At 34.4% G+C, this 26,660-nt stretch overlaps 1 protein-coding gene across 7 annotated transcripts in view; it reads left to right on the plus strand.

Moving 5' to 3' along the window:
- ttc29 (tetratricopeptide repeat domain 29) overlaps nt 1-25,564 on the plus strand; it is a 94,324-nt gene extending 68,760 nt beyond the window's left edge. For 4 of the 7 annotated variants that reach the window (XM_015344504.2, XM_015344503.2, XM_015344500.2 and 1 more), the window contains 3 exons: nt 1,813-2,044; nt 18,777-18,813; nt 25,431-25,564. In XM_015344504.2, the coding sequence (XP_015199990.2) occupies nt 1,813-2,044; nt 18,777-18,813; nt 25,431 (270 nt within the window). In that variant the 3' untranslated portion in view covers nt 25,432-25,564. The remainder of the gene's footprint in view (nt 1-1,812; nt 2,045-18,776; nt 18,814-25,430) is intronic. The other 3 variants (XM_069188641.1, XM_015344502.2, XM_015344505.2) reach the window with 3 other exon arrangements.
- Nucleotides 25,565-26,660: the final 1,096 nt, after the last annotated feature.

The following is a 26,660-nucleotide window of genomic DNA, read 5'->3' on the forward strand; positions in this document are numbered from 1 at the left end:
TCCTGTGATGGACTTGTATCCCATCCAGAGGGTGGGTAGTCATGTGTTCTGAGGCTGACAATGGATGGATTATTTTAAGCAGATAAATGCTTAAACCCTACAAAATCTTCCATGTGCTTGTTTTCCTATGAATTACATGTAGTCTCTGATTAATTAAAAAAGTAATCATTTCTAATGTTGTAACTTCTAAATACAGTTACTTTTTCCATATAATTGAATTAGTACATGAACAATTAATTTAATTAGCAATGACAATAACTTAAGGGTAGGAATCACCATGATTAGATGTCTATAAGTGTTAATTTCTCAGTGTGCATGAATCTTACTTTAAATAAGATGTCATATCGTGAGGATATAAAGCCACCAGAAAGCTGTGCTTTTGGAATCATTTAGTAAGATTTTGTTTGATAAATGTATATTTTGCATTTTCACAGGCTTATTAGACTGTGCACAACAATGTAAAAATCATTTGTCATTTCTATTTAATTTGTTGTATTGTTTCTATGTTGAGAGTTTACTATAATGAAAATGGATCTGTACTACAAGCTTTCAGACATCGAGTGTGTTACTTCTTTTCCCAGCAGAGATCCAAACAGATGCATAATAAAACCTAAGAAAATAAGACTTTTTCCTAGCAGGCCTCCTAAACCAAGCCCCTAGGCCCATCAGAAAGATTGTACAACTTACCCTTGAGACTGACATGATCTAGACCTGCAGAACATACAGCAAGTTGAGTTGTACATAACTGTGTTGCACAACATACTGTACAGCTGAATTATAACTGGCTAAATAGGTACATGCCTACAAGCTACCAAGGGGAGGAATTTATACAGTGGAAGCTGTGATGAAGCCTTTCATTACTCCTACTTTAGAGACACTTTAACTTATTGTAAGAAAGAAAAAATATTTATCTGTGTTCAGATGTCATTTTACAAACAAATTGTCATGAAAATTTCAAGGCAAGGGTACTATGGCAAAGGAAAATCTGTTTTATAAAAATTAATTTTGATTGCTTTTTAAAATGGTGTTTTTGGCTGTTTCTTCCCATTTTAGTTTTCAGCTGAAGGAAGAAGCAAATGTTTTTCCCATCAGTTTATGATTTATTAGGTAAATGCTGGCTTCAAAGAAATCATCACACTAATATCCTAAAGTTATCTTTTTATCCACTTGTTTTGTTATCAGCTTGTGGTAAATAATAATATTTCAAACTATTATAAAAAATAAAATATAAAAAATAGATAAACACAGTATTGTTTCAGCTCCTGATATTTGAATAAAACCAGGATTTGCCTTTGTGCTTTGAGAATGAAAGGCAAACATATACCTGATAACTCTGGAGATTGCATGACCTTTTGTTCTCTTTTGATGAGATATTTTAACAAAACATAATGTTAGTGTAACCCTGCTACCTCTGGTATTAGATTGAACAGAAACAAGAGGCAGAGGGAAAGAGGAGGGGTACATATATCTTTATAACCTCACGTTCCACTGTTGACTTAGTGTAATACACACAGTACACTCAAAGACAAAATTTCAAAGTCCCCCAATACCTCTTTGTTTCATATTTTAAGGAATTCCCAGCACACAAGTTATAAGGTTACTGTCCTATTCTTGTTTCATAAGCAATCTAACAGCATCTGAAGTGTAACCCTTGAATTACCCACGTGCATTTGCATTATAAAAACATCCACTTGCAGCGAGGGCTCCTATTGCACAATCCAAATATGCTACTGGATGCTAAGTGCCCCCTTATCATTCTAAAATAGCCCCTTCTCAGTATCTTTCTTTCTCCACTCTGATCTGTTTTAATAGGGTCAATATGACAAGGGCTGTGAGTATTTCGCGAAGGCTTATGAGATCACCAGGAACTTAAGAGATCTGCCACTGCTACAGAAAACACAGGTGTACCTTGGTGCTGCCAAAGCCCGCAAGATGATGACAGCGTTTAGCAGTCATATGGAAACAACTGGACTTGTCAACACAGAGGAGCTGCTGGCATGGAAGGATAGTCGAAATGACATGTTCAGCGATCCAAGTACAGTGTGTAAGTCATTGGTCACGAAACACATTAGTGCTGGCCTCCTAATGGGCAAGCTTTTTTTTTCCCGTTGTATTGTGTGTTAGATATTATGATGATGCTACATAATGGCAGATTACTTTATAGCAAAGGAAGATTATATATTGATATTAGATTTCTCAAAGAACCCTTCACCCATAATAGTGCATAATGTAGATATCCTTCTTTATTAATAGCCCTAATATAATACTATAATTTAATAATTTATCGTCTAACTTTTATTTTTCTTATGTATAATATATGCAAATACAAGTCTGATCTATTTAATAAAAAACAAAAAAATATATCTACAGTATATATGAAAAATATAAGTGTATTTTACACAGCAATCAACAGGAATTCTTATACCACATGATTGCTTGTTAAAGGTTTCAGTGCCTTATTCCATAAGTATAAAAATATTTGCAACTCACATATCCATAGAGTATACTATAGGTGGCTGTTTATTTGTTTTTAACATAAATCAAGTAAAAATGTAACATTGTTGGCATAGTCCACTTATTCATGTATCTCCTATCTGGTTTTGTCATGTCCCTTTGGATGTGCCATCAACTGGAAATCATTCAATACAAATCGTGTTAATTTCCTTAAGGTCTGCCTTAGATTGATCATCAATCCAATCCAATAGTTAACAAGCCCAGAATTTTCTATGGTTTGAGAGAGTAATACTAAGGTACTTTCGAGTCAACAGTGCCTTAGGTATACTTATATGCAGAAGTCAGTGCTATTTCGTCTGCTGTTATTCAGCAGTTCATAGGTGCTGTAGCCTTGTCCTTTTTCAAACACAAGAGCAGAGTATCGAGTTATTAGAACTGGCATCTGCAAGAAATGATTCTACCTATCAGAGAATCAAGAGTTAAGATGTACTTTATCTAAAGCAATATTCAGCAGAGTTTCTGCCCCTGAATCATTGAGTAGTCCTAGCTAATGACTTGTAGCCTATGAATCCTTGGGACTCTCAGGTGGCTTCTACCAACCAGTTTTTGCAGAATGATGAAAAGCCTGAGATAAAATAAACTGACAGTTGCTACTCATTGCAAGCAGCAAGCTGTACCCCAGCAGCTGAGACCCTTGGAGCCCTATTTTTTTTTAGTTCTTTTTTCTTTTTTTTTCTTTTTTTTAAGGAGGCACTCACTACAGTCAGCAGTGATTTGCAAACACAAGACAAACTGCCAGCTGGTGACCAATGGGGGGGCTATTATAGGAGGGAAACTGGGTTATCCAGCAATTGTTGGCTAATTAGAGGCCATTCCCACCTATTTTATTTCAGGCCATTAAACAGAAAACACTTCTCATCTTGCTCTCGCCTTTGCACATGACATTATACTCCAATCAATACACTCCTACTGGCTGCCTCAGTGCTTTTAAATTAATACCTTACAGTTCAAGAATTTAGTAATTGAATTTGGGGAGAAAATAAAGCCTGAGTAAAGAAAAGTTGTTTTAAGATACCACATATTAAGAACTTGTTGCATCAAATGTTTAATGTAGTACAAATGTTTTTGCACATGTTTGAAATAATTTCTTCCTGTTTCTTATTTAAAGCATACAATAGAAATTACATGTTCATGTCCATTGGTATAAAGTAAGACATTTCTCTCTCTAAATATATTGAAAAATTATATATTTTTCTCTACTGATCAATTAATAGCATAAGTTACACAGCAATGATTTTGGATTTTAGAGAATTAAATACAGCCACAAAATACAAGTCATTCATTTTCAGAATTTTTATATACATACAGTATCTTTCTGGTCTTTGTTGTTTGAGCAATAAACAGTTTGTTTACTTTGCCTAGGATTTTGAAACATAGGAACAAGTAAAGGTTTATTTGATTCTTATTTTTTCTTTTCTTCTCTTTTCAGCGTGGAATAAACCTTTACTTGTTCCTTTGCAGCCTACACATGCTGACACAGTTACCTACTAGAACATATTGAAAAATAGTACAACAAACATATCTATTATAGATATCTCAAAATAGATATATTATAGATATTTAAATATCTATTTTTATCACTGGTATACAGTAGGTTTTTAGAAATATGCTTGTGTTAAAGATTTTTAAATGCAGACATACTGTATAATAATACATTTTTTTTCTCAATCTACTGTATAAATGATTATTGTCAATACAGGTATAATCATTTTAGAGTTTATAATATTGTAAGTCATATGAGACCTGAAGGAGTTAAATTCTAAAATAAAGATGAAGGATCAAAATCAATTTAGAATCATGTCCGGATAAAAGTTTAACTTGGCAACTAAATAATAAAGATAAATAATTTTAGTCTCCAAAGTATGGGATCAGCAAGCGGTACATGGCACATGTTCTATATTCTGTGGTAGAGAATAGCAGAGTAATAACATATTGATAACAGAGTAATAACTGGGCCTAAACTTAGAAAATACAAATATTAATTAGCAATAAATAACACTAACACAATATTACATAACACACTATGATTACTCTATACACATAGGGTACCCTGTACACATACCTGTACATACAGATACGTACAATTGTGTGAGTTGCCTACCTCCTACAGACAAATAAAAAATCCCAGAAATCTGCCCCATCACCTTAATAAACAAAATGCCTTAATTAACAAGTCTGAAGTAAAACTGTGGGACCCTCTCACAGCACAGCTTCTACAGTAATGATGATGATGATGAATGTCCTTCTTTCATCGTGTCTATTTAATGTAATAGCTTAATACTTTGGATCCTTACATTGCAATGGTGGGTTGCCCAACTGTTAAGTCTTTGTTCTGATTTTCACATTTTGCTTAACAGTTTTAACATTTTCAGAATCTCCACATTACCAGCATTTACAAAACATGCAGCAGCTAGAGTAGGAAGATTAGGTCTCCTTTGAGACTTTCAAAGTGTTCAAAGATGTTAAAAAAATAAGTAGGTTAGAATACAATTTCTATGTATATAAAACATTGAAACCACGACATAGAAAAACTATAGTCAAGTAAATGTATTGCAGCAATTTTAAAAATGAATAAAAAAGTATTAAATCAATGGGTTTTTCAAAATCTGAAGCAGTATGTTCACATGCAGCTCAAGATACAGGTAAAGACTTACTGTTGTAGTAGTCTAAATGTGATGGCTCTGTATGCATTGCAGAATGGCCTTTTGAAGTCATAAAATGGATTTATCTCCAAAGCATTGTGAAACAACAAGACCCAGATTATTTTAGTATTGCTTTGTATTTATACCCACCTGCATTCAGGTAGGTACTGTAGGAATTATTTGTAATTCTATAACAAATTTATTTTGTGAATATCACTTGAACATTTTTGTCTTTACTCATATGTGCAATGGGCACCAAAAAGAGTTGATTTGACCTCTTTATGATTATTCTGTGTTCTAAGTAAAATTAATTAAACTTCCATTCAAGACAATATTAAGTTTATATATTTGGTCACACTTTCCATGTTTTGTTCCCAGGAACTATGCTGCTCCTTATAAACCAAGCCTGATAGTATTTATAAATATCAATTGCACTTTAATTATTTGGTCCTAGTATTTCTCTTTTAGCTGATATTGAATGACCTGCAGAAAAAAATGTGCAAGCCTCAATTTCTAGTGCTTCAACCTTTAATTATTGTGCTTTACACTTCTTTGAACTTAATTCATTTTCTTTTCAACATTTATGAGGTACAGTTCTGAAAAGCAAGTCTACTTACACCCATTTCCTTTGTTATGTAAACTCTCACAAATGCCTCTGTAAGAAAGCATTTAGATTTTTGCTTTGCCATTTTTCAGTCCATGTTTTTGTTTTGAGTGTCATAGCCTGCATGACACACAGTCATACATCAGCTGGAAAATATTAACTTTCTTCCTCTCTTTTATGGCTACACACTGAGTTGCCGGAACAGTAAAATGAACAGTTATCATACTGTAGTAATTAGTTCTGCAACTTTATTGCTTTATTACAGTACCCGTTATAGTAAAAAAAAATGAAAGAAATGTTTGGGGTCATGTAAACAAAGGACAGAACTTCCTTTAATAATCCTTGTGTTGTAGTTATCAATGTTACAGTTATCAGAGTTGTATCATATTATTTCTTAACTAAATACATTTCTATTGCAAAAGTATTCAGACTTTTGCATAGTTTTCACATTCTGTTGCTTTAATCAAAACTTGACATTATGACACTTTGAATTAGCAATTAATATTTATTAATATTAGTTTTGAGCATCTATTCAAAACTGAGCCACTATTCCAGCCTATTGCTCCTCTTTCCATTTGCACCTTTCAGATCCCCTCTCAGAACCTAGGAGGTAGGCTTTTACATCATCACTATTAGTCATTTTTTGTGGTACATGAGCTGGTTTCCCCAGTGCTACACCTTTGAATAGCTCATTCGTAAATTATTATACCCTTTTAACTGTGACTACTTTCTACTTGTTATTATTCAGCCTGAACTTGGTTGGCTATCTTCCTCAGAACCAATTTTTCCTTAAGGAGGGTTAAGTGAGAAATGTTGATTTCTTGTTGGGTTTTCATAGCTTCTTATTAGTCTTCAGTTATATGCCCTGTACTAGTGCTTTAACATGTCTTCCATATCTGATAATATAGACAATATCCTTTTCAAGGATGCCATAATCCATTTTTGCTGCCATAGTGTATGTATTTCCCTAGGATAAGGTAGAGCAGCTTAGAAAAGTACTGTGTTCAGTTCCTATATGGTTGCAGGGAACTGCTTGTACTATATGTGCTGAATTTCCTCATGACACAACCGAAGGAAGAGAACCAGTTCAATTATTGGCATATATATAATTTCCAACAATTAAGCAGCACATGGTACTGTATGTTGCTGTAGGTTGGATTTGGTATTCTCACTTTAAGGAGGGATGTATGCTTCTGTAGCGAGCTAGTTCAGATATGGTGACATCATCGCCCTCACTGCGCATAGCAGGGACCTCAGCTGCCTGGGCGTTACGCCCGAGACCCGGGTTCTCTCCCCGGGTGCTGCGGGACAGAACGGGGTGGCGGAGGGCACGAGCCCACGCGGAACCGCGACAGTCACATTTCCAGAGATTTTATACATGTTTCAAATTGATGTGTGTATGTCTACTTCTATAACCATAATGTCATAGATATCACAACTTAAGACTTCAACAAATCTGCCTAACTGTGGCTGAATTGCCTCTCATAAAGGAGCCTTTTTCCCTATCTCTTGCTTTTTGCTCCTTATTCAGTCCTCGTGTAAATACAGTACTTTTGTATTTCTGAAGCAGGTTCTCATCTACCAGCCTGAAACTGCCTCTAAAAATCAGCCACCTTCCACCTTCAAGGGTTCTTTGGGGACAAGTCTGCTCTGTAACCCCACCACTAGTCCACCTGCCCTAATGTAACCACATTTGTAACTTTCCTTTTGTTATCATAAAGAGAGATTGAAGAAGCCAAGGTATTTTATTGGGACGTTCTACTCATCGTGCCATATAAAAACCTACATTCCTTAGCTTTTGAATTTCCATGCTAAGCATCCATGCTTCCTTTCCATCTAAGAGTTTTCTCATTTTACAGCCCTTTTCACTTTACAGCATGGTCTGGACTGTTGGAAATATTTTTACGTTTTTTATTGTTTTTTTAACCATTGAAAGCAATGAACACATGGGTATTTTGAAAAATCGTGTGTTAGTGCTAACATTATTGAAACAACTCAATTTTCTTCAGTTGTTTTTTAAGCTGTTACAAGGCAATATAGGACTCTCTGTACAGATACATTACTTAAGAACCTTATTGTAACAGTTTCTTGAGTTACTAGTCCTGCAGCTCCCATGCTAATTAGAAATGCAATTCAGTAAATGTGCCAAGGCAAATATTTAGCTAATTTTCAATTTTTAATAGTGTTTCATACCCGGCCCCTTTCTTAAGGTCCAGCAGATGCTATTAAATTTCACCCCATAGATACACAGTTATGACATGTAATAACTACTTGAATATAAAAGAGATTAATAATTTAGAGGGAGCTAACAAATTAGGGCCATCATTAAAAAAAACTAGGCTTCAAACCATTTCGCATAAAACTCAGTCCAAGGTAATGCTCAGCTCTCATGATAAAGAATTACTGCATTAATTCTGCAAAGTGAACTTATTGCTCCTATTCGTTTCAGGAATCCCTGGAGCATTAAAAGACAGGAAGAATGAAATGATAACTGCATTTTTCAGGCACAATGGCTCTTATATTTCCAATTCAAACATCAAACACCCTCTCCCTTTCCAAAAACAGACGAGTTATGCTTTTTGTTGCTTTTTCTGAGCGTTGTGATTACCAAGGTTAGGAATACGAACACTATAATGTTTACATTTGCAGTTCCCCATAGACATACAGAGTAAACACCAAGTAAGCCTGCAGTGCTTCTAGAGAACAAGCCTTGCTCTAGCACCTACAGTACCCATCCAAACAGATTTTATTGTCTTTACCCCTTTGTACACAGGTTTTTGGGTTTTTTTTAATTTGGCATCAGAATATTTACTCTGTGAACTATAACAATTTCAACAGAAACAGGGTTTGATGATGTAAATTGCTAGCCTGTGCAAAGATGAGATTGCAACAATAACGGCAAATAAATTAATGTACATTATACTATTGAAGGCCCTGATTAAATAAAATCCCAAATTGCTTATTGAGTACTGATTGCCAGCTTTCACGATCCCTCTTGCTACCTTAAAGGGTTTGTAATTTGTAAATTGCAAAGAATCACCAAAAACAAATAGTTAACCCATTACTGTATGTCATTTTGAAGATCTGCATTTAAAGCAGACCTGTGTTCACAAAGTGACTGCATACTGTACGTTTACCTACAGTATGATTGTAACAGATAGAACCTGAAAGAATATTTATTGAAGAGCATGAATCCTCTGTTGCAGACTAAAGTAACACATATATATAAGTCCACGTAATATAAACATATTGTAATCCCACAACGGAAAGCAATTTCCATAAAACAAAATTATTTTTGTTTGTTATACTTTTTCAATGAAATAGCGGCAGGTGACTTGGAGGTAGTCTGAGATGTATTGCCTCCTATTTTATTCCAGTGAGTTTCAGAAGTAAATTTGTTTGGAGCCATGACCTGCATGGGCTCAACCAGGACAGGAATTATGCACCAACCAGCCATGAAGTGGAAGGCAGACAATGCTGTTAGTAAGAATGATAATGAATTAACGAGGGCTTTGACTATAAAATTCATATACAAATACATTTGTAAATATTAAGAATAATTTATATACCACCTGCATATTCATAGAGAAGAGGTATTTCCCAGATCTATTCACCTGCTCAGAAAGAGCTGGAGGTTTAAGCACCATGGGTGTAATCTATTGCTCCCAATATGTTGCTAAACTAAAAATGCCAAATAAATTTCTTTTCATGTCTTACAAGTCCAAGCCGCCTTAATAGGACAAGAGGACCTTGTGCATTTGTCTTAATGAACCATTAAGCATAATTGGTAATGCACATGAAAATGTATCCTGGGAGATGGCAGCAACTGCTGCTACAGAAAAGAGCTGGTGGAGGAGTCACACATAGGGTGGATAATAGTCTTATCACTGCAGGGATAGCATGGTTTCACCGAGTGACAGGCTCCATGTGATTAGATAAGTGGTAAGCAACCTATCAGAAGGAAAATGCCAAGAGTTATCTCATGCACTTGTTTATACGGATTTGTGTGCCATACTTTTGTAAAATCAACAACAGCCCTACATTTTAATTCATACAAATTTAATATTAAAATATAATTATATATAAAATTAATAAATTAATATACACATCTTACCATTCAGTGTGATGCTTGCCCTTGCTTTTCTGTGCTGTGCTGAGTTCTCCCTTCTTGGGCAGCAGAGTTTGAAACTGCCTATGCATGAAGGCAGAGCCAGCAACTATTCGCTATTTTCAGCACTATAGTCATCTGTTAACACTGTTAAGCTCATAATTAGTGATCTTGTCACAGAGATTTTCCTGATAAAAAGCTACATATTTATAACTTCATAGGGTGAAAACAGTAGTGCTACCAGCCCTACAGGTGTACTTATTGTCAGACCTGGTTCTCCCTCAATAAAAGGAATGGATCTTGTAAAGTTCAGTCACAATCAGTGGTATGGATTGCGAGCCTTTTTGTGAAAACAATAGGCTGGCCCCACTATATATAATTCTGTAAATAAACTACTGTAAGTGATTTGTTTTGCAGCAAAGAGCTTTCACTGGGTAATATTTTATGCAGAATTAAATCATATTTTAACTTAATTTCTTTGTGGATTATATGACCCCTATGTTAAATTATCAAATATCTGTTCTTAATTTGGTTTTCAGGTATTTGAAAGAGGGCAGTGAGGATACCAAAATACCTTTTATTTTCTCATCATACACACCACTCAGCATTGTCGAAGATAGTGTCACTAAGCAAATACAGTGGCCGAGTTTAGGGAATGGTGTTTTTTCCCACATAAAAGTTTGATGACCAATCACCTCCACAAAAGTTGCAGGTTTATGATCCACATATAGCCCATAGTGAAAAAGAAAGAAAATCAGAGTCCACACACACATTTCAGGTATCCATGAAAATGTTTGTCTTTAATTGTATGTTTCACAAAGGTATTTTGTTTAAAAGGGGATTTTGTTGATTGAAATGAGGAGCTACATTTGTTAAAACCATTACAATGTCTGTAGTGTCGTAACTAGATACAACTTTAAATGGTCAAAAAGTTTCATTTTATAGATACATGAGGCTTGTGATGCATCTAAAAACCACAGGCATGGGAAAGAAATCCTAAGGAGACTTCAATTTTTTATTTCAAAGCTCATAACATAAAGGTGAGTTTAGTTCCCGCTGTGCAAACACTGCTTTGCTTGTCCTTTACTGAAGGAATGAAGCGCCTTGCAGTGTGAAATTCAGTCTGTATTAAAGAAAGTGTTCATTCAGAAGACAGAAGAATTGCTTTAGGCATCTGTACATAATCATCTGACTTAACGTGGTGTTTTTGTTGTTCTGCATTGTATTTCTATTGAGGTAGAGAGATTTGTAACGGTTATATGCCGGCAGTCATTTCTTGTTTGACTGGCTTTTTTAAACAAGGCAAACTAGAGGTAAAACAGGTGCGCAGGTGTATTATCTTATTCCTTAGCCCCCCTTTTGGGGACCATCCTCTGCTAAGATGAAAAGGTAGATTTCCCCATGGTTACATATTCACATTGCTGGTGTTGTGAATGACTATTCATAATTTCAGGAAACCTGATCTTGTCAGTTACACTACTGGATTCTGTTGCTTTGAAAGGGACTGAATAAATGTGTCATGTTTAAGATATATAGAAATGTGCAGCATTTGAACTGATAAACCGATACTTTTCCCAGCTTTTCCCATGAGTGCCAGTCAGCATGGAGTTGAAAGTTATCCTGAGAAAGGTCTTGTAAATTAATATTTTTGCATTAATTATAATGGTATTTCTCCTTTGAAGACAATAGGAGATAATAAAGGTGTAGGTAGTGTTTTATGTGAGAGGTAAAGTGAGATTTCATTTTGCAGTTCCAGCACGTAAAAATACTTGAAAGCTAAAATGACCAGCAGTCTCTTCAGGGAAGTACAAAAGTCTAGGAATGGAGCCACCTCATTTGTAACAATAACATTTCACATTCATCGTTGTACTTTTCAACTATCCAAAAGTAAAAAAAGGACAAGCTGTATGCTTTCGAAACGCACTTTTTAGCATTTAGTAATTTAAACATACAGCACGTTTGTGTATTTCGTAACTACATAGGGTGAAAACAGTAGTGCTACCAGCCCTACAGGGCTGTACGTATTGTCAGACCTGGTTCTCCCTCAATAAAAGGAATGTATCTTGTAAACTTGTGAGGGAAGATCTTTGGAAGCAGATCTCTACAGATTTAACATCAGATTTCAGAGACAACAAAGGGACTTATAGAGGTTGCCTCAGGATATTACAATCTTGTTTGAACAGAATATGCACAGTACATACTAGTTCTTTGCTTCATCAGTGTGTCTTACAGCATTGCTTTCTCAGGGAAACTGAAATCAAGATGAGATCTTTATGATTTTTATCATTACTTTATTACATTTTTATTCAGTTCAAGTTCAGTTCAAGAAGTGAACCAGGTAGCACACTGGTTTGTACTATGTGAAATTAGATTAGGACTCTGATTGAAAGATTATGAAGAGCCTTTTATTCTCTGATAACAGAAATGTTAATTTTATTTATTTTGTAATGTTTCTGTGCAAGTACTTACCAGTGATCTCTACTATTGAATGCATGGTGTCTTGGTTAAACTTACAGATACACACAAGATTGGGGTTATAAGGGCCAAGGGCCTTCTTATTCAAATATCATTAGACCTTTACAACATTTGCCAAATGACCACCAAACCAGTCCTAAAGAACATTGAATTAGGTTCTCAAAATCTTTATTTCAGAGACAATTACCAATACAAGCAGTAATGTTCTAATTTTCCGACTCAGTAGATTCAAAATTTAATTTCGTACTATTCATTCAAAGCTATAACTCTTATATAATGATACTTTAACTCCTGTCCTAAGGACATGTGCAAAAAACAATCTGGAAAGCCAGAAACAAATTCAGATTTTAAGAAATTTTGGATATGGAAGAGAACAGATGTGTGTGTTAATGAGAAGAAACAACACAAGGTCGTTTCTTCAAGAGTAAAAAATTGTAGCTAGTGGGCAAATAAGACAGAACTTTTTGTTTTAGTAGACTGCCCATCAAATAAGCATAATTACAATCAGAATTCTTACAGCGTTCAGAAATTCCTGAAGGCAATCAGCTTCACTCAAATTAGTAACTCAGATAAATCACCATTAATTAGCTAATAAAAGCCAGCAGGTGGTTGGGAGCCCAGAGACATTCCCTGGTTATTTAAATTATGTATATTACGCCACAGCACTGATAGAGTAAATGAAAGGGGAACAACAGACATAAGTCTGTGAAACCCCTGTGTAGTGATAATACTCAGCTAAAATCTCCTGCAACTCCCAGATCCCACCCAAAGGAATACAAGCAGCTTTGACCCTTGCTCAAATAATATAATACATGAAGGTTCTGTGCTGTGCTTATTTAAACATTGATTATGTATGCAGCACACAAAGTTTGTGTAGTCCTTTTCCTCCAAAGACTGCTGGGATGTGTTTATTCTAGAAATATTATCAATAATTACAACTGGGAAACAGGGTTTGATTGAAGAAATTTGCTTTTTAATATGGCTCCAGTACAGCATGAGGTGACAGAATGATGCCTACATTACAATATCAAATATTAGTATATATATAATAAGGATTTATGATTCTTAATAAAATTTAAAACACTTTATCACAATTCTAAACTATAGATGATGATGATGATGAGTACTATTATTATTATTCACTAGACGTACAATATAGAAAATTTGCATTGCATCAGCACAAGAAACAACAAGCACAATAATTGCTATACAAACAGAATTGAATTGTGAGGATTAAAACATTGTACAGAAACTGTAGAGACACAGTAATGTAAAGTACACATCCATGCAAACTAAAAGACCCTGTTTGTATGTATTCCTCGTTTGCTCTGAATAAGAATAACAATTAAATGGTTATGTTATTAGTTTCAGAATTAAAAACATCAGCACAAGAGCTACTGAAGGAAGCAAATTACAGGTGCATACCAAGCAAATATGTCGTGTAAGTTTAGATGTAGGGAGAGTTAAGTGACTGAAGATAAGCATAGTGACTGAGACAACAATAAGCTACAGCTAGGGTCTTGAATAGGAAGTACAGTAGGTGATAGAGAGTCAGTGGAGGTACTCGAGTGATAGACTTACATTCACCAAGGCCAGGACAAGTAGTCAAATAGTCAATAAGAATTTTCTTTTTTTTTTGCATTTTATAGCCCTTTTCACCCTAAAGGATCTCAAAAGGCTTTACATATACTGTAGTTGGTGGATTATGAGAATCTTAATCAAGACGAGGCAGCAGGAACAAACCAGATAAGGAAGGTGCTAGCAGTAGTAGGGAGGAGCATCAAAAGGGACATGGATGTCCTTGGCAAAGGAGAAGGGGGATAGGGTGGTGGTGGAAAAGTGAGAATAGGGGGAAGGAAAACAGAGGATGATTAGAGCACCATCCACAATTAAAATAAAACGAAAAGCAGTTTGGAGCAGATGAAAGGTCATAAGGAGCATGTGTAGGTAGGGGACCTAGGACATGGGGGACAAAATTGGAGAGAGAGTAAAGAACAGAAAATGAGCCTCACCAGAAGACCCGGCGGGTGTGAGGAGTACTAGAAATACCTAGGTCAGTGAGTGCTATCAAGAGAATAAATTGATCCACAGTGCCAAAGGAATCCGGGAATTCAAGAAAGGGTATGACAGAGAAGATGAGTGTGGCATGAGCTGAGTGAAGAGAATGAATAACACAGAGGAAGGCATGTCAGGTTGGCCACGTAAAGCCAGACTGGAGAATGCCAAGCAGCGGGGGGTGATGGAAGAGGAAAGCAGAGAGCTGGCAGTGCTCTACGTACTTGAGGCGTTCAGGGAGACCCAAAGAATAGAGACAGAGCAGTAGTTGGTTCTGTTAGTTAGGTAGAACTAGTGGTTAGTTCTGATGGGATGATGGGATGAATTATCAAGGGTAGGAGCTTTTAAGAGAAGTGTAAAGTAGACATGTACAAAACAGGATTAATACAGCCCAAATGTAGAAAGGTGTTTAGCAGAGAAGAAATATAGGGAAGGAAATTGGAGGCAGCAGCCTGGACGAGGTGAATGTTTTTGTTTTTATTTAGTCATATTTACATTTTTGTTTCAATGTTGATTGAATGAAAGTCCTACACCAAGGAAGGATATAAAGCACTGGTGCAAGGAAGAGATATCTCAGCTAGAGTCGAGCATGAAGGAGGAGATTGGAGGGGACTGAGGAGGCTAAGGGTGGAGGGTGTTGAGGGATGGTGAGTGTGGAATGTATTTTTAGGAATTTATAATAAAAGTAAATGGCAGTTGAAAGTCATTTGGGATAGCACAGCTCATGGTGTGTCAGCAATAATGGTCTATGATCTGGCATGTTTCATATATTCCTGTTAGTGGGATAGTGGGATGTACTTAGCTCTAAGACCAAGCTAAAAGTACATTTGTATACCACATTATTTAGCCAAAATTAAAGTAAATTCCTATTTATCAACATGCACACTTCACGACACACAGGATTTTTTCAATCCCCATGCCACCCGTTTTGTGCAGTAAAATGTATAATGATATTCATTCCCGAGAACTTGGCAATATGTATATGTACATACTGTATGCATATGCATGAATAGTTTTTCATACATCACTTAATTTTAAAAGGTTACTGTTGTAGTTTTTCATGTTCAAGTAATTAAATAACTTACCTTATCATTTACTGTACATTTTTTTTTATTTACTCATGTTTACATTTTTATATTGATGTTGATTGAAAGACAATTCCAAATACTTCAATTTGTAGAAGCATGTCAGGTACCACAAATTAGAACAAAAGGAAATAAGTTTTTTGTGTATACATGGAATACCTTTTGTTATTTCATTGCCTTGTGCTTGTTTCTGATAAAAATAAGCTGCAGCCTGTCGTCACCAATGGTTTGAACAGTACACAGTTTTATAGTGAGCTTGAAAGGTGTTCATTGGAGAAATAGAAGCAGTGAACTAATTTGGTGCTTATAGACCTGCTAAGAGATCACTCCTGCACCATCCAGTTCCTTGTGATGAAAAACATAAAAGACTGTTGTGGTGTCACAGTGTTTCTCTATAGCACTGACAAGATAACAATGTCAGGTTATTTTACTTGCATGTTGTTTTCAATGAAGCAATACTTTCTACTTCTTATTTTATCCTATGACCCTTAAACATGCGTTTAAAAACGTAAATTAATTTCTTGAAGCAAATTAAATTACTATTATTTTATTATTTATTATGATTTACAAATGGGACATTCAGTATAAGTGAAATAATAAAGTTTGTAACCAGGATTATGAACAAAAAAATAAATCTAACTGTATATTTTTTTAATATAAAAACACTGATTGCTGTGAACAAGTAAGAATCGTGTTGGCCTAGCAAAGACAAAAACATCTAAAGTTTCAGAGAGCAAATAATTTTCTTCACATTGTTGTGACCCACTTATCAAAACTGAATTTCCAGCTTCGTCTTTTCAAGACCTAAAAACAGCAACAATATTAGCATAACATTATCACTTTATAGAACACTCTCATTATTTATTGATTGATTTTTATATTTGCTTTAAGTTACCATAAAGGTTAGGATATACTTAAAAGTATTCCCCAAATGTGTGATACATTCTGACACCACATTTAAGCAAAAGCACACTAAAGCCATTGTAATACAAAAGAATGCAGTGTGAATATTTACAGCTAACTGAGTCTGCCTTCCTGCTTAGTTGTCCCTAGGCAGATATTTGGTGTTTCATAATAATAACAATATTAATTAAAAAATGGTGAGACTTACCAGACCTTTGTATGAGCTTGATTTGATTTAATTCTTGTTTTTTGAAATTCAGTTCCTTTGCAAAGACAAATGTGGAAAATTTAATTGAATTTTAAAATGATAAAAAGGTACTTGTAGATTCACAGAACTTAATTCCAGGAAACATTTTCTGTTTTAATTATGGTAACTGTCAGGTGGTAGGACTTTACTTTTAAATTATATGAAAAGCACCCATTCTATAAATAATGAAAACTACACAATATAAATATAAATTTGTATATCTCTCATTATTTTATTTTTTTTGCTAATAGACTATAATCTCAATGTATACCTTTAAAAAGGTTAATTAGTCCTGGATTGAGTAATATTGTTTAGAAGATGTTAATTGAACTAAAGCTTGTTTCTTTGTTTTAGTTATTTAAACGTGGTGTTTTAAAAGTGTTTGCTGCTAGTTTTGGAATGATTTCTAGTTCTAATTTGATTAAACTGAATACATGATTATGACATACTCATACATTTAAATCTTGATTTTCAATATGATAACTGAACCTGACCATACCAGCATCTCACAGTGTATAACTTCATCACTTAAATACGTTAGTCATTTTGTACAGAACAGGTCAATTGGACATTGACAATGTGTTGAACAGGAGATTATGCTATTTCATACTAGGCCCTCCCACTACTGATGGAATAGCCTTTTCTCAGAGGATTTGTTGTTTAGTGAAAAGCCGGGCTCCATCATAATCAGGTCAGTAGTATCAGCCCATCTTAAATTCAGTCTTATTCACTTCTGATCCTTCTTGGTTATCATTGCCCAATTCTGCACACAGCAGACATGCTGGAAGAAAAAAATGTTCATACTAAACTCTTTTTAGAACATTTATTAATTATGGTAAATTAATTTTTACTTTCCACAGAAAAGTTGTATGAAAGAAATTCAATTGGAAAGACGTTTTACACTCGGCTTCAAAATAATCCTGTAGTGGCAGGGCTTTCTAAAAATAATATTAAAATATGTAAGGCATGCTTTGACTTCAACAGTTTTACAGTCCCTCTATTAATGAAGTAATGAAATATCTGCTGTTTTAGGTATTAACCTACTTCCACATTATATCTAATTGCGTCCTGTGTTTCGTGTTTCACTGTTCATTCTAAAGAAATCTGCTTGATTGATATTGTCAGTGTTTCTGAGGATTTAAAATACTTGAATTACATCCCCTTCCTTTGTCTTTTTTGTTCAAGACTTAAAAGGTTCGGTTCCTTCAGCCTTTTAATGTATGACATTTCCTTTAAGCTCCAGAATGGTTGTTCCTCTCTGTACTGATTCCAGAACAGTGATATTTGTTCCTTATAAAGGTGGACACAATTCTACAAAATATCCTAAATGAGATCTCACTAATACATCATACAATTTGAACATTTTATCCATTGATTTAAATTACATACTTTTAATCATACATTACATTTTGTTTGCCTTTTTATTGTTTCTTTAGATTGTCTAAAAGATGTCTAAATGATGTGTCACCATACACAACTAAGTCCTTTGTATAAGGGGATCTGTTAAAGCTTAGAATTTCCCATTTTATATTTATAGTTTTATATGTCTTTGTTATCTGCATGTAATACTCTACATTTACCTAAATTAAATATCATCTGCCACGTGAGAGGTTTGCTAGTCTTGAATTCTACCTGAATCATTTTGAATTTTATCTGCTGCTTCTATCGTTTTTTGCTTACTCCCCAAATCTGGCATGGTATTGCAACCTAGAGGCTATACCACCATACATCACAGATAAAAATTAAGAAAAGCAGTGGTCCAAACACAGATTTCTGTGGTATTCCACTAATAACGTTATCCCAATTTGAGCACTCCCCCCGTATCTGTAAACACTGTTATTATGATTATTTTCGACACTACTCTACTGGTTTCTAATTCTATTACAACAAATCTCAGTTCGAACAGAATGTGAAGCAAATACAAAATGTGAGGAATGTAAAAACTCTTAAGCTGTTATTTTACAACAAAATGTATTTGGATATAATATTTTTAAGAAGTAATATTTTATTGTGGGAGTTGCAGTGGTGCAGTGTTTAGCATTGCTGCCTCGCAGCTCTGGGGACTTGGGTTCACTTCCAGACCCAGGGTGCTTTACTGTATGTGTGCTTGTATTTTCTTTCCATGTTCCTGTGAAACCTCCAGGTGCTCCAGTTTCCTTCCACAGTCTGAAGACACACTGGTAGGTTGATTGGCTTCTGGGAAAATCAGCCCAGGTGCTAGTGTATGTCTGTGTTTGTGTCTGTGTGTGCCAATCAATGGACTGGCGTCCTGTCCAGGGTGTTTCCTGTCTCGGCCTGTTGCTGTGAGGATAGGCTCCAGCTCCCCCACGACCCTGTATTGGATGAAGCTGTTAGAAAATGGATGGGTGTTCTATAGTATCATTCCATAATATGTTTATAGACTGCTGTGCAGATATTAACATTGTAGTTAAGTAATGTTCTACACTGTTTGGTGCTTGTGTTCCAATGTGTCAGTGTATTTTCAGGGGCAGTATTTTTAAGGCAATTTTAGTGTGAGCATGCAAGCTTTCTCAATGGGAATTGCTTAGGTCTTTGTACCTTAACCCACTTTTAGTATTTTTTATTTAAACCTTTTTCAAATAAATTTAAGTTACAAGGAAGTTTTATTTTAAAATAAAAAGTAATAAGTTGATGCAGACTAAAGTAAAATAAATCTGTCGCTCTGGAAAGCCTGTTGCTTCCACTATACACATGCTTTGGCATCAGGATTGGTACACCTGAAATGTCCCTTGTTGTATAGGATACCCAGCTTATTTAGGCTCTGATCCAGCAAATTACAGGAGCGCCCCTCAGAATCACACTTTGTGTGTGTCAAAATAGCTTGTAATTGCATCTGGCACATAGCCAAAGAATATAAATAATTCATCGGAAAACAGATAAAACCAGAACTCTGGGAAAATAAAATCCCAACGTCCTCTACAAATATAATAACCGAGTTTTATTGGAATACACGTAGCATGGATTTCATCCAAAAACAGAGACTTTCTTTGAATTGTCTGGCCCTTAGATTATTGAAGACACTATCAGGATTAATAATTAAGTACTGAGACTTCCAGTTTGTACTTACGGCAAGTACTGTTTGTCTCCCAGAATAAATGTCACCTTAACTTTTTTAAAGTGTAATGATTTTTAACAATAAAATGTAACCGTTTTTTGGGAGAAATACCCAATTCAAAAGTAAATTCACATTTAACAGTTGCCAGGTTAATTGAATACAAAGTTTAATATTAAACAGTGTTTATTTCTGTTCTCTACGTGTAATGAAATAGTTAATATTTCATTTATTATTTTTTCTTTTAAATGTTTTCAGATGTGTATTTTTTTTCCAAATTTAAGCAAAGGAACTGTAGGTGTAAAAACATTAATAAAGTAAGCATATCTGTATGTGTCGTACGATTACCGGCTTGGTAGTTTTCTGAAGTCATTCAAACACAATTTCTGTTACTCTAAATCTTTATCACTAAGTATATTCAAACATATTAAGTCTTCAAACATTTGCTGTGCTGAATAAATTGCACTTGATTTCAACCTAATCATTAGAGCCTGATTCCATATTTGACTTGACATACTCAGAATTGTTTCGTTCAGTGACATATTTAATACATTGGGATTTGCTCAGTTTTATTTAGTTAAATAAAAAGATGTTTCCACATAATTACATCATGTTTTTACCATTGTTTTGATTTTTATTAAAAATGATGTTCAGAGGAAAATGTACATATACAGTATATACGCAAATATGTATACCAGTAGAATTTGCTGCTTTTCAAACGGTTCTTAATATAGCGAAATGCTATGATGATTTAAAAAGTAATGCATCAATAATTATATTTTTATTTGTGATCTTGTTGGAAATTGTTTTTTTTTAACTAGCAAGTGCTTTTAGCAGTTGCCATATTCCTTTCTGCACCATTGAGAGTGAGATCAGGAGTGTAGAGCTCACTCGTCCCTGTCAAGCATGTGAAATATCATTTCTATATAGCATGCCCCATCATAATTGTTTCAGGGCACTTAGACAGACAGGGATTACTTAGATGCTTCTTTTTCCAACATATCTAAATTACGTCATAAGCTAAACTGGTTTTTGTAAGTACAGATATGCTCACCTTTATATGGCACAGAAGGTATCTCAGTGAAATGCAACTTTTCCCATCAACTTCAAGAAATTATTCCTAATGGAGGTCTTTTGGAATCGTTAACATTTCTTTATGTCCGTATGAATCATTTTGCATAGGTTAACAGGAAGCACAGCCTTTCAGCATCACTCGGTCAGGCTTCTGACAGTACAGGGTCTGCATCTTTAATGCAATAATAGCCTGCAGCGGCCAGCTAAATGATATACCAAGATAATCAACCTTTGCAATGACTATTCAGAAGTAATTTCTTCAGCAACATGTAATATAAGTATTTGAAGAATTTTGCTGAGACAATGTTGCCCTCCCCTTATTTGTTCTTCCTCATTCAGTTTAGACTTTCACTCAGTGGATATTAAATAAATAGGTCCATAGTTTTTTCACACCTACTTTGAATTTGAAAAGTAATTATAGTAATAGAAGCCTCATATTAACAGTTTAAATTGAATGCTCATAATGCTATAAACGTAACTGTTTCTCTAAAAATATGTAGAAAATGAAAGGAAAAATATTTGCAAATAAGATTTTTTGCTCCCATTTCAGTTGATTATGCCCCCTTTCACAATAAGACATTTAGATGAAGGAATTAATGAAATCTAACAGGTCTCACAACAAAAATATTTAAGAATCCACTAAGGTATTGGTGATGTCAATAGAAGAGACAGCTCAGCAATCAGTTTAGGACATTGAGTCACAAGTGGAAAGTAGGAGGAAAGTAGGAGAAGATGAAAATACAAGCCCCTTCTTAACAATTGTGCTTTTGATTAGCTACAAACAAGCAAGCAGACTGGGCAAAATGAACTGTTTCCATTTGGTTTTAATTTTTGTCAATGATTCACACTTGGTGAAGCAGATGTCATCATTTAATTGAAGCAGAGTTTCATAAAAAGGTTCAGTACTTTTTTCTCCATATAGTCCAGCAAAACAAAAAATCATTTTTGATCATATCTCTTCCACCCTTACAGTGTGTTGTCTGTTTTTAGGTTGGCAACATCCAATTGTGACAGTTTCCTTAGAAACAATTCAACAAATGTTTTTCTTGGTAAAATTGTTTTAAAAAACTGTAGGTGTTTGTATTTCATCAACAGAAATAAAGACAAGATCCACTTCTTTCCACACACAAACTGTTATATTTATTAGAACAGAGTTCAGTTAAATTTTCTTCTTTATTGTGAGGTTTATATTATTACTACTCTGGCTGGTTAACACTATTTTAAAAGATTTTACTTTGTGTCATCATACTCATATCATTATGATTGTGTAACCCAGAAGTACATGTTCTATGGAAGAAAAAAAATATTTTAAGAGTGCACTGAAGAGAGATTAATTGTTAGACGTTTGTAAGTCTAAAAGTTGCTTTATTTAGCTGTAGTATTTTCACTATATAAACATTGTAGTAGCTCTTAAATTATCCTGTAATTCAGAATTTTAAGCATTGATCTTATAAAATAGTTAATGGTTAGTTATTTTTGATAGAGTGTCTGCTATTGTATAAATACAGCTGAAAGTATGATGTACGGTTTCAATCGTTAAAATGACTGTTAATTTCATCACAGAAATGAGTTTGGCCCTTATCTTTTATGTATTCAATAAGCTAATATTCTGTTTTACACAACATTGTTGAAATTTGTTTTAGGAAAGGCAGTCTTTAAGTTAGCATAGCATTTAGCATTTTTCCTTCTTCCCTTCACCTTAGAAAAGCAGAAATACTTCACCTACAGAGCAACAAAACAAAGTCAGTCATACTGCTTTTGCTATTTGAGAGTTTTAAAAAGTGACGTCAAAATCATTCAGTTTGAAAACCAAAAACGTTAAATATTCTAACTTAATGTCTAGTGCTTATGTAACAAAAAGTTTTAATAACAGCTATTGTGAGACTAAGTAGTTATTTTTTTTATTTTTCTAGAAATATGATTTATTAGCAGTAATAACTTTTGTGGCAGTTATTTCCATTCTTATATTATAAACCCATGTATGTCTGTCCATTTTAGGGGTATTCAGATCACTTATTTGATAACTGTATTTAAATTTAAAGCAAATGATAGTGTATAACCTAACTCCAAAACCTTTCATAAAAATAATACTAAGGTTATTTAAGGAGCCAGTTCAGACAAAGTGTTGTTCAATTGTATGCTCATTGTATAAATTACTGATAGCTGTATGTATAAATGGCCATTGTTTAGAGCCCATTCTTGAGTTCAGTTCAGTGAAAAGGCAGAGAAAACAGGCCAGGCAAATTAATACAACCAGGGACATTTCCACTTTTTTTTTGGCATTGAGCTGCTGCCAGTTCTCTGTCATTCAATTTGAATAAATGTGATAAACCAAACTGAAAGTGTTTTTTTACTAAAAAAGATTTTAGATGTTTTCAAGAGGAAATAAAATCGTAAGATAACAGAGAGAGATTATTACAGCATTATAAAAAGGTAAAGTACATACCAGAGCCACAGTGGTTCGTCATGTCAGAGTTCTTGCTGGTTTCTGTAGCGTTAACAACAGAGCATGTGTCTTCCCACTTGATGAAATGCCAGTCTATCACTGGGATTAATTAAACAATATTCCACTATATTCTGTGTATTACAGTACAATCTAAGCTAGACCTCTGAGTACAATGTCTGAACCGTCTGAACCCTCATATTAAACCCTTATCGGCTCATGGAGTAAGAATGTTTTTTTAGACAACTGGCAGTGTCTCAGTTGCAGTTAAAAATAAGAAAGTAAGCTGTTCTGATTGACTGTCACAAAATTAGAAGTCAAAATGAATCAAACCATATCCTGGTCACAAGGTGTCCCTGTTGCATGATGTTTCCCATGGAGCACGATAATGAGGACGAGGTGGTAACCTGTCTCCACTCTGATGTTAATATGGTCTACTGTATATGGTCTCTGCCGTATTGGAAATGGAATTTGACAATTCCAATAGCCGATCTGCTTTCTTCTTTCCCACAGTGTATGCACTTTAGGCACCTTATTATACAAGGGAAGTTGGCAAGATTGCCCTGTTTCATGTTTTTATTTTTATGTGCAGGCATAATCCTTGCACTTCTGTAACTGCCAAAGGTAATTTTAACCTTGACAATCATTGGCATGGGCTCCATGGCCTGTGGCTCCACAGTCGAAACGTTGTGTTTCTTTTCTTCTCTTTTCAGCGTGGAATAAACCTTTACCTGCTCCTTTGCAGCCTACGCATGCTGACGCATTTACCTACATGAACTAATCATGGGGATCGCCATTTTGTCTCTTTTCATTTTTTAAGTAAAACTATTGAACAGCATGCTTCTAGGTAGGCTCCACGCATAAAAATATTTGCATTTTCTGCATAATGACCATGAGGAGAACTTAATAATTAAAAATAATTAAAGTAAAACTGCTTGTCACTACATTTGAAGTTGAACTATTCAATACGGTTCAACAAGTAAGAAATACTATGAAACAATTAAAATAGCACATACTGTACTGTAGAAAGAAACATTTTATCAAACATTTTCATTCATTAGAAACTTTTCCTCCAGTGATACAGAAACGTACTTTAATTTTTGTGATGAGGTACTCTGTTCTTAGTAAAGACTCTGTGATTATCGTACTTACCTCTTCTGAGTTCTTATAGTGTATGTTTTGACACATCAATATTTAAACTAGTAGATTAGAGGACTATTGCAAAAATTATTAAATTCCAAAACAGATTCTGAATAAAAAATGCTAGAATTTACCCATTTGTAACAATAATTTATTTCCAGTAAAATGATTATAGTGGGGAAGCATGATTACAGTGGGGAGGCCAAGTGTTGAGCATTGCTGTCTTGCTGTGCTGGAGCCTTGGGTTCAATTCCCGGGGTCAGGTCCACGTTGAGTTTGCATGTTTTCCCCATGTTCACATGGGTTTCCTCTGGGTAGACGTACAGTACTATACTAGTTGGGTAATTGGCTTCTGTGAAACTGGTCTTGGTGTGAGTGTGAGTGTGAGTGTTTGTGTTTCTGCTTGTGCTCTGCGATGGACTGGCATCCTGTCCAGGGTGTACCCCTCCTTGCGCCCAGTGCTTCATGGGATAGACTCTAGGCCACTGTGATCCTGAATTGGATAAGTGGTTATTGAAAGTGATGGTGTGTCATTTTCACAATGCACATTAAATTAAAAAACAAATAATGTTCTGAAATATCTGTTTATATTTTTGTTCCAGATATAGTTTATTTTGCCAATATTAGTGTGGTATAAACATTAATTTATTGCTACAATCTTATGAAAAATTAGTCAATTTAGTAATGAAGTTCTTTTTTTCCCGTTAAAGGTTTTTTTGTCGTCGTGTCACAATTGTTTTCTGTGTTCAGCCTTGAAGTGTAATGTTTGACTTTTGCTTTTTAAAGCATTGGTAAGGCAATAATATAACCATTTCTATTTATTTTAACCCCAGGAATATTTTTGTTTAGCAAACTTGAGCAGTGTTCGTACCAGGGTGTTCTGTGGAAAACTGCATCAATAACACCATTTAATTGCCTAGTTAAGGGGATTATTACTTCCTCTATAGTTTTTAGATACCGAGTTGAGGCAATAATTTTATACCTTAGGCCTTAGTTAATAAAGGCTGCATGTTTCATTGTGCACTTTTTGTCAGCAGTTATAATTCTCTGATTTCTGTTTTCAACAGAAAGAAAAAAGGAGGCAAGGAAAAACCGAAAGGATCAACTACAGATGATACAGAATAGGAGAATCACCAGTGAGCACCTCATTAGTCACAAAAGATCAGAAAGAATCAGATAAATAAACGCCTCTGTCGGTCTCCATGATTGTTTATTCTTTACCTTCCATTTTTGAAAAGACTTCAGTATGCTACAGTTGTCTCAACAATAATATCACCAGATTATTGTTAACATAAGAGAAGAATACTACTTTTGCTCCCATTTTTCCAGATTTCACTGGAATGGAATATTTCATGAGAAAATATATTATTATTTTTTGTTTCAATGTTTGTTTTCATTGATAAAACATATTGTGTTTTTAAATAAGCTCTAAGTTATGGTTTAGGAATAGAATTGCAAAAATTAAAATTACCTTCATAAAATATAGATTAAGTCCAATTAATCAAAATATATATTTAAGGTCCTCAATTTTGTTACACAGATTTAAGTTAATGTTGCATTTCAATTTAAATCTTAAATGTCTAATGACACAATGAATGCATTTTCAATAATTACAATCAATTAAATTCAATTCATGCACTTTCAATTATTTAAATCAATTAAATTCAATTGATATGGCAATTAGGTCATTAATTGGAATTGGTATTCATGGTACTGCATTTATTTAACTGAAATTTCTCTTGATAATACATACTTTTTTGCATTTTTTGCGTTTTCCCATATTTTATCCTGTTCTTGTGTTCTTACTGCATACAACTGATGCCATATAGAGGATTCTCAAACATAAGTCAATATTCACTAAACTGTGCCTGATGTACGATACATTCTTGATACGAAAGACAAGATATAATCCCTGTCATCATCTGCCCACATCTTGTAAAATCTTTTTCTCTATACTAAAAACAAAACCTCAATTGCTGATTTTACCAGAGGTTGAAAATATTAAGAACTTCATATACTTTTATGTCTTTAACTGCATATTTGACATTCATACAGTAATTGCACACATTAGTCAGTTATATAGCTGTTTTGTTTTTTCCTACAATCTCAAGTTTACTTTCTTGAACTTTGTAAGATTTAGCATATAGATACAAAGTACCTTAACCTGATCTATATACAGGCTATATTCCTTTTCAGTGTAGCAACAGTGAGCACAACAATTCTATTGATGAAATACAGTAGGCAGAGAAAACAATGTTCATAACCCCATTACTGTATTATTCTTGTCATTACTGTTG

Source organism: Lepisosteus oculatus, chromosome 1 (genome assembly GCF_040954835.1).
Source record: "Lepisosteus oculatus isolate fLepOcu1 chromosome 1, fLepOcu1.hap2, whole genome shotgun sequence".
NCBI lineage: Eukaryota > Metazoa > Chordata > Actinopteri > Semionotiformes > Lepisosteidae > Lepisosteus > Lepisosteus oculatus.